This window comes from Haemorhous mexicanus, chromosome 4 (genome assembly GCF_027477595.1).
Source record: "Haemorhous mexicanus isolate bHaeMex1 chromosome 4, bHaeMex1.pri, whole genome shotgun sequence".
Taxonomy (NCBI): Eukaryota; Metazoa; Chordata; class Aves; order Passeriformes; family Fringillidae; genus Haemorhous; species Haemorhous mexicanus.
Window position 1 is genome coordinate 30,525,530 of NC_082344.1, and position 9,404 is coordinate 30,534,933.

Consider the following 9,404-nt stretch of genomic DNA (forward strand, 5'->3'; position numbering starts at 1 on the left):
TTCCAGCTCATTGTAATATTGTGAGACATGCCTATAGGTTTGGAAACACTTCCAGATTGTAGGTGGGTATTTTTTGGAAAAAACCGTTATGGATAGATTGGAACTGCAGTCTGATTGTGGACACACTGCTGTACAGTATTACTGACTACACAAAAACATGCAGTATTGAGTTAAATGAGCCGCTGTCTATAGTATTGTTATGCTTGGAGCTGTTCACTCACTCCCCCCATGGGATGAAGGAGAAAACCAGAAAAAAGGTAAATACAGTTTAACAGGACAGGAAAGGAGGGGAAAATAATAATGAAAGGATATACAAGACAAGTGACATGCAGTACAATTGCTCACTGCCCACTGACTGATGCCCAGCCAATCCCCAAGGAGTGATCAGTGCCCTTCCCTGGCCAACTTCCCCCAGTTTTATTGTTCCATATGGTGTGGGATATCCCTTGGGTCAGCTGGGGTCTGCTGACCTGGCTTGTGTCTGCTCCCAAACCCTTGTGCACATCAGCCTCCTTGCTGGCAGGGCAGCAGGAGAAGCTGTTCTTTATCAACATTTTTCTCATCCTCAAACCGAAACACAGCACCGTATCAGCTGCTAAGTAAAACATTAACTAACTGCCACAACCAGGACAAGCATTACATTTTTGCATATATTTATAAATATGTAAGTTCTTAAAGGGTATGACTGATCCTAGGGGTGATAGCTAGCCTTCATCTTAGGGCTATGGTCTGCAAAGTGCATTTTGTATAACTTGCAGGCAACTCTAATCAATGATTTCTGCTACAGGAAAGGCTTGTGAAAAGTAAAGACTACCTGGAAGAAGTGAAATGCCTCCTGTGGTTTGCAAGCAGAACTATCAAAGTGCTATCCAGAAGTATTAAAGCTCTTTTAGTGTTTTATGTGGTTTGAAAGAAACTCTGGGAGGCTTTCATGGTATAAGTACAGGTCAGTACAGAAGGGAACAAAACCCAGCTCTTTCCAACAGTGAAAATTTTCTGTGTTGTCATGGTTTAACCTCAGCCAGTGACTAAGTATATATGTGTACACACACAGGCACAAACATACACGTGGGATAGTGAAAAGGAGAATCAGAAAAAGTAAAACTCATGGGTTTAGGTAAGAACACTTCAGTAACTGAAATAAAGTAAGCAAAAATAATAATAAAAATGAAAAGGATAAAGAGAAAGATGTATAGATCCCAAGACAGACAAGTGATACACTATTCAGTGGTTCACCACCCCCTGTCCAGTCCCCAAGCAGCAGCTGATGCCTTCTGGCTGATCAGGATATAAACTCCTGCCTTTTTATATACTGGGCATGATGCTCTGTGGTGTGAAATATACCTTTGGGCAGTTTGGGTCAGCTGTTCTGGCCATGCTTCCTTCCAGCTTCTTGTGCACCTCCTCGTTGGTGGAGTATGGTAAACTGAGAAGTCCTAGATTTAAGGTAAGTACTGCTCAGCAACAACTAAATCATCAACACTGTATCCAAAACACAGCACTGCATCAGCTATTAGGAAGAAAATTAACTCTATCCCATCCAAACCCAGGATATGCATTAATTTAAGCACCTAGTTTAAGCCCATTTGTACAGAACTCAACAAGTCATCTAGTTGAATTAGTGGTTTGAACTCATTGTGGTACTTCTGTCATTTGAAACAAACAATGCCATTAACATTCCCTGCTTTAACGTTAAAAAGATTTTTAGGGTTACAACCATGGAATTCCAGGGTAATGCAGAATTGTTTCAATTCTATGGTAGAAAATGAATGTCACCAAAGTTAGGGGAAGTACAAGTTCATCTAGCAAAGTTTTGCAAAGCTCTACAGTAATACTTCTCTCTCACCAACGTCAGGAGAAGTACAAGTTCATCTAGCAAAGTTTCATAAAGCTCTACAGTAATACTTCTCTTTTAGTGCTATTTCATATCCACAAATAAGAAAAGAAACCTTGTGGCACGACCAAAGAACTTTAACAGAAACTTTTTGTTTATGAAGCCCTTACATTCACTGTCATGTACACTAAGCTAGTGACAAACAAACCAAAAACACAACTGGTAAAGAAAAAACACACAAAATTATATCACATTATAGTCTATAGTCCAGTGAATTTTATGCATTTAATTTCTACTGCCTGTTCACAGATGCAATATTTTAATTTTCATTCCTCTCCTGTGAATATTTAAAGCAAATTGCTTTTTAGTGAAAACAAATCATTATCTTTCTAACAGAGGACCTAATGCAGAAGTCAACTAAGGACTGACACCTGTAGATAAGCAACAAGTACAGAGAGCAAACCCCACATAATTCAGACATCAGGTGATTTTAGCTAGAGAAGTCAGAGAGGGAACAAGTGAGAGAAGTATAGGCTCATATATCCATCAGCCTCACAGAGGGAATCTTAAATAAGCTTTTTGGGCACACTGATCTTGACTGTGGAACTTGCTTTTAGTTTTCATCAGAACAGACTAAATGAAAGCAAAGATGAATACAGTAGCCAAGTTGTGCCACAACAGAAATATAAATCAACATATTTGTACATATATCCTTTCTGTGCATATAATACACAACACAACATGTTTTATTCAAAAACAGACATTTGATGAATTTTTAAAAAATAACATAGAAACTACATTTCACCATTCTGTCAAATCAAAAGTATATCCTTAGGCTGCAAACCGTTCATTTTACTGGACAGCCCTTAAAAGAATCAAGGTATTTGATCTCAAAAGTGCTGCAGAAGTAAGGCATTGATATAGAATCAGGTAGAAATATGTAGTGCATGTACATTGACTTGGGGCGTTTTCCTGGTTTTTTAACAACAAACCTCCAGGACCACATACATGAGAGAGAACTGAAGGCAACTGCAGCAGAAACACGTAGGTACAGGCTATGTAAGATGTCTCATACTGGTACACACAACACACTCTCCTGTTGAACCCATCAGATGCTTCAACTGCTAGTAAAACTAAAATTTGACCTGTATTAAAAATCACCTGAGAATTCAATATAACTCTTCAGTGCCTCTGATGTCCCCACTATGGAGTCTTCTTGGGAACATTAAAATGGCAGCAGTGTTTTACAATGGCATGCCCTAGGTGGACGTACACCAAAGGAAAGCAATTTCAGTTCCCAAGCTTCTGGCATAAAATGGAGAGAAGGATGACTTGTTTCTTTTTTACATGAATGAGAATATCCTAGTGATCTTTAAATCAGTAAATTCATGTCAGTGTTTAATGTATCACTGTCTGAAAAGCCTAAAGGTTTGTAACGAAAGCCTTGCTTCCTTTTGGCTGGATCTTCAGCTTTGTTCTACACCACGAGATCTCGGTGTCTTCTCTCAGAGATCTGTCTTGCCCTCGTAACGACACATACAAGCAGCTCTCTGGCTGTCCAGGTATGGTTTGCATCCTAAATGTATAACTGCATCAAACAGCAGCTGAACAGTTGATTCACAAGCTGCAAGCAAAGAAGAGTTCAGTTAAAAGTACTCTTTGAGTGGAGTATGAAACTATCAGGAGAAAACTCCGGCAAACTGAGAATGTCTCTAAGAAAGAAGCAATCCTCTCTGAGCAAAGCAAATGGATTGTCAAATGAAAGACTGAACTAGCACAGAGTCATTTAAGTTTTGAGTAAAGATTTTTTATATGCCAAACAAAATAAAAATTCATTGCATATGGAATGTTATCTGTGTTGGAAACAAACTGAGTCTTGGAAGATGAAAGAGCTGGTTTACCTTCTCACTCTTTGCATCCCAGTTTATGCAGAGGTTGCTATCTTTAACATCAGCTCAACAGAATTGAACAAATATTCACCAGTTCTGACATTGAAGACTAACACGATAATTTATTTACAGTTAAATAAATTTGAGAAGTTCAAACACAAGGCTGTTGTAAAAACTTACTGCTCTCAGTGGGAGTATTTACTGTGAAAGTGCCACTGTCCAAGTTAAAAAGTGGTTATGTCATGTATCCATCAGATGCAGGCCAACAACCAGAAGAAATATCATATGGCCTGTTACTGAGAAACCTAACATTTATTCACTAGGGGACAGCATTAACTACTTCCACTATTACTTTTTATTATTTTAATACCTAATTTCATACAGGGAAAGATTCTGTATTTTCCTACAGTTTACCAGCAATCGCACATAGAAGTTTAGAAATCACCTAGCAGAACAGTCATCTTACAGCTGTTACAGTAAATACAAGAATTATAAACACATTTTGATCAAGTTGTATTCCAATATTCATATTCCCAATGGGCAGCATTTTTTTTCCCCTATAGTTAAAACTAACCTTAACTCAAAGTTAGTTTTAACCCTGATCATTTTCCTATGCTGTGTCACTGCTCTGTTGTACAAGCATCTGGGCTGCACGGCAGAAGGACAGAACAAAGCATCTTCCATCAGCTTATGAAAATGTGGCTTTGCTGCACTGCACAAAGATTCTTTGCCAAGTCAAGCTCAGGTTAAACTAAAAAAAAAATAAAGGCTTTTTCACACTTACCCTGGACACTCTCTGAAATTCCAAGCGTTTTCTGCACATCTCTGCAAATTTTTGAGAGGCAGGTCTGAAACTGCTCATCACAATCATTTTTTTTGTTGCCACAAGTATCATAGCATCTGTCGTGGTGATTGCAGCACCGTGTCATTGAAGGGATACCGATGTCAAACTGTGAAGAAAACAAGCACACACCTGCACTGGTATTCCAGCATAAGGAAAATATAGCCAGTGGACAGACTGTAACAGTTAAAAATTAAAACTAATGGGATGGGTTGAGATAAAGACAGTTTATTGATGAATCAAAGTAGTACACAGTACACGGTTTTAAAATTAAAATTAGTTTAGATTAGTTTTAAATTTGTCTAAATTTAGTTTTTAAATTAAAATTAGTTTAAATTAATTGTTTAGTTAAACACTTTTAAATTTAAGATTTTTAAAAAAAAATTATATCTAAATGCTAGATGCTTCACAGGTTAACTGAACTGGAACCACATGAAGATTGTTATAATTTTTGTAATGAAAACTTTAATTGATGTTGTGTGGAATCCCTCAGAAAACAGTAATATTTGGCTTCAGGGCCAAAGTTAAATGGAAAGAAGAACCAGAAATGAAAAGAGAACCAAGAGACTTTCAGAACAGACAGACCATAAAGATGCATATTCTACTGTTTTTTTGAGGTTTTTTAATTTGCAGCCTCAGCATTTAATATCATGTGTGCTTGTGTTCAAGTGTACACAGTAGATGAATAAAAAAAGTATCCCAAATTAAGCAGTGCAAAAAGCATTCAGCACATTTCAAAGCAGAGGGAATACCAAGCCCATCTCTGAGCAACAGCCACCTGGAAGTCATACACAGCTCTGCAATGACCCCCTCCCCACCTTCTCCCAGTGCTCCAGTTTTTATTGCTGGGTACTACTATACAGTGTGGAGTATCCCTCTGTTCAGTGCAGGTCTGCTGCCCAGCTGAGCCCCACCCAGCCTCTTGCTCAGCCCCAGCCTACACTCTGGGGTGGTGGATGGGCAGAGTTGGGGAAAAAAGAAAGTCCCAAAGATGGAGGACAAGAAGCCGACTCCTACTTTCTTTCTAGCTTTAAGGAAAAAGGGTTAGTGTCAGTAAGGACAGCAAGTCATAGCCAAACCCTCCAGTCTCACAGGGCCACAGCTGCAGCTACGCAATGCTTTCAACACTGTGTAAACAAAGTACTAAACCAAACACTCAAAACCCAAGAAGTTTATCATCATTACATTTTATGCTTGTAATCTTTGAAAATGTTTATGCTAGGTTTGTTTACAATACTAACACTTCCCATATGTTGTTACTAGAGCACATGTTAGGAGCTGATAAGAACAGGGACCTTGTATATGGATGCTGTCTTCATCTCCTTTGAGGAAAGCTGATGTATGAAAGACACACAAAGGAGCCCCAAAATGGAAATACTTACCTGAACTCCAAACAGAGGGGATCCACAGCCATTTGGTGGTGATGGTTTATATCCATAGCGAGGAACAGGTCTTGATCCTGAAAAAGGTAATTTGTCATGTCTCAAATAGATTTTTTTGCACAGGACTTTAGCTGTTTTAAGACTCACCACAGACATTTGTTTGGCTCAAGACAGTGTCAGTTGTATTTTTAACTTAAACATATATTCAGGCACCTGCATGTCAACAATTCTTTTCAAATTACAACTTAGGGGTACTAAGCAATTTTTTTTTAGAAAGGGGGACAAGGCACCAGAGCAAGTGTCAATGTTTGCTTCCTATGTTAAAAAAAAAATTACTGAAATCCATGTGTTGGTTAAGTATGCAATATATAGGAGTGTATAACAGAGAACTTTAGTGTAAGTTCATTGCTCTGTGCTCTATATGCAACCAACAGTAATTCTCTGATTTTTTTATCTTAACTGGGATGAAACATCATTTTTATTTCTACAGCTGTAACATTAATAGAATTTGAATTAGTAGAGACTGCTAAACTCACATCTCCCTGAACACTCACTAGCGCAGCAAACCAAGGAATTCTGCATCCCAAGTTAAGAAAGACTGTGGAGTTAATTTGAAAAATGACCCTTCCGTTCATTTCAGTATTGAAAACAATCTGAAGGCACAGTTAAATATAATAGGGAAAAAAAGCCACATTTGAAAGATGCATTTTTTAGTACAAACTGCAAATGTCACAGTGTCCTGGCCACTCTTGTAGAGTCAGCCAGGGTGACACCACCAGACTCCTTTCCTGACTTAACAAATAATCTGACACAGTAAACTGGGGTGATGTGATTCCACCACGACAGGCTAAGCCAGCCTCCCATTCTGAGGGGTGCTCTTCAGGCACCACTGAGAAGCCTGGAAAGAAATCCCATTTCTGGAGCATCGCCTGCCTGGCACCAGGGATGGGCACAGCACGGGAGGCAATCACAGAATGGGTCAGGCTGGAAGGCACCACAGTGAGTCATATGGTCCAAACGCCCTGCTCGAGCAGGGTCATCCTAATAATAATAGTCTAATATAATAATAATAATGATGATTATGATAATAATAACCATCGTCATCTATCAAGCCGTGCCAACTTGAGCTGCCTCAATTATACTTCAGGTAAATCAGGCAGCTGAAGCTCAGGGAAAAAGCGCAGATCACAGATGTCCTCTGCTGGTAGTAGCAGGACACTTACGAACAGCAGGATGCATTCCTTCCACTGGCAAAGGCTGCTGCCATTAAAAGCGTGACTTCGAAACATGTCCCATCGCTCAGAGTTAATAACCTTTCCTGTCTCAAACCGAAATGCTCAGGAGTGCTCGTAAATAACCAGCAGGGAGAGAGTAACTCTTCCCACTCCAGGGTTTTCCCCTGGACGCATCAGCTACATATATGACAGTAATATAATCCTTTCCCCAAAGGAAACGTCTTGGAGACGTTTAAAAGGAGCTACTTAAAAGTCGCCTTAAGAGAACTGCTTACGTGTACACACGCTCCGTACACGTTACACACGTATTTAAACACACATACACGTGCAGGAGCTTGCTCGCCGCGGTTCGTACACGTATTTATGTATAGGAGTGCACGCCGGAAGAACTCGTCAGCGAGGCTCGCCCCGGAGCGGCGCTGGGCCGCCCTGCCCGGACAAGGGTCGCGCCGCCAGCCCCGCTCACCGTCGCTGCACTTGTACTGGCAGAGCCCGTCCTCGCCGCCCAGCAGGTCCAGGGCCGCGTTCAGGTACATGTCGATCTTGTGCACCCCATTGCGGATCGTCTTCAGCGTCATCCGCCAGTCCGGGGTCTGCGGCGCCTCCTGGCCCCGCGCCGGCCGCCAGGCGCAGGGCGCCAGCAGCAGCAGCAGCAGCGGGGGCAGCAGCGACAGCCGGGCCGGGGCCATGCCGAGCCCGCTAAGCCGCCGCCTTCTCCTCCGCCACCCGCCCGGCCCGGCTCGCTGCCACCGCCACCACCGCCAGGGCCGCCATGGTGCCCGCGGCCCCGCCCGAGCGCCCGCCCGCAGGGAGGGGCCTCCCCTGCCCGCCGCCCCTTGGCAGCGCCGCGGAGCGCTCCGTGTCCCCTCTGCCTTGTCCCCTTACCCCTGTCCCCTGTGCCATGTCCCCTCTGCCCCGTCCCCTTTACCCTGTGCCCTCAGTCCTCAGCCCTATCCCCTCAGCCCTGTCCCCTCTGCCCTGTGCCATGTCCTCTCAGCCCGGTCCCCTCTGCCGGGCGCGGCCTTCTGAACCTGGGCAGCGACAAGCGGGGCCTGCGCCGGTACCTCGCAGATCGGCGCTGCCCCGGAGGTACCGAATTTTGTGCCGATGTTGGGTGGGAAGGAAACTGACCCGGCCGTGCTTGCACATGAGAGTGGTTCTCATGACATCGTCAAATTGCAAGGCGAGGTTGTGAAGCGGAGCAAAATGAAAGTGTATCTGTTAAATGGTAAAAGTCCAGTGTTGATTTGTTCAAAAGAAAAATCAGACCAAAATGAACTTGCTTACTAAGCATCGGGTTTGGTTTTCAGAATTTTTAAAAAAAAAGTTTATCTAAATGCTAGAAGCTTCACAGATGAACTGAATTGGAACCACGTGAAAATTGTTTAAATTTTTGTAATGAAAACTCTGATGATGTGTGGTATCCCTCAGAAAACAGTAATATTTGGCTTCAGGGCCAAAGTTAAATGGAAAGAAGAACCAGCAATGGAAAGACAACCAGGAGACTTTCAGAACAGATAGAGCATAAAGATGCCTATTCTACTGGGGGTTTTTTGAGTTTGTTTTTCTTTTATTTGCAGCCTCAGCATTTAATATTATGTCTACTTAACTAATGAAATTGGTGGGAAAAATTTGTCACAGAAAAATTCAGTCAAACAAAAGAGGGAGCTCTTTGTACATCTGTCCAGCGTTTTCCTTTTTAGGGTTTCTTTACCAAGACCCTGATTCAGCAAAATAATTTCTGTGCAGGAATGTACTTAAATGCTTTCCTAAATGATAAACTTTGTTGAAGGTATGTGTATTTGTTTAAGAGAAGGAATTCATACCCTTACTTTAGTTATTTTGGGGACAGATGGTGTCTTTATGTGACAGAGTCATGCTGATGTGGGGTTTTTACAAGTCTGGAAGATGAAGAAAAGTCAATGAAAGTGTAAAAATTCTTGTCTGACTGTGGTGAATTATAGAAGAAATAGCACCACAACAACTGTGTTGTGTGAACATATGCAATTTATTCCGCAGGATAATTTAGAGAAATAAAGTGAAATAGATATTGAAAGTATTTGTCATTAGAATACAGTGAAAAATGTTCTAAAGCTATTGATAATTTTCATACAACTGGCTAGAGCTATGTGAGCTTTGTGTTGAGGGTACCAATCCACAAATCAAATTCTACTGCTCCAAAAAGAATTTCTGCACACTTTTTGTGAACAGCTCTTGCTGAAT

The 9,404-nt window shown here is 41.5% G+C and overlaps 1 protein-coding gene across 1 annotated transcript; it reads right to left on the reverse strand.

Annotated features, from left to right (window-relative positions):
* Nucleotides 1-1,966: 1,966 nt before the first annotated feature.
* On the reverse strand, nt 1,967-7,971 carry PLA2G12A (phospholipase A2 group XIIA). Its single transcript, XM_059844260.1, has 4 exons — nt 7,648-7,971; nt 5,947-6,023; nt 4,508-4,673; nt 1,967-3,458 (listed from the first exon to the last, which is right to left on the reverse strand). Exons 1-4 carry the CDS (start codon nt 7,868-7,870, stop codon nt 3,340-3,342), a joined length of 585 nt encoding a protein of 194 aa, XP_059700243.1. The 5' UTR covers nt 7,871-7,971; the 3' UTR covers nt 1,967-3,339.
* Nucleotides 7,972-9,404: the final 1,433 nt, after the last annotated feature.

What these genes read in the sequence shown, in the direction of transcription:
- PLA2G12A (XM_059844260.1), bottom strand. Translation starts at nt 7,870, where the DNA reads ATGGCCCCGGCCCGGCTGTCGCTGCTGCCCCCGCTGCTGCTGCTGCTG. An exon ending in CCAGTACAAGTGCAGCGACG is followed by an intron (nt 6,024 to 7,647) that starts GTGAGCGGGGCT and finishes TACCTTTTTCAG; the next exon opens with GATCAAGACCTGTTCCTCGC. An exon ending in AATTTCAGAGAGTGTCCAGG is followed by an intron (nt 3,459 to 4,507) that starts GTAAGTGTGAAA and finishes CTTTGCTTGCAG; the next exon opens with CTTGTGAATCAACTGTTCAG.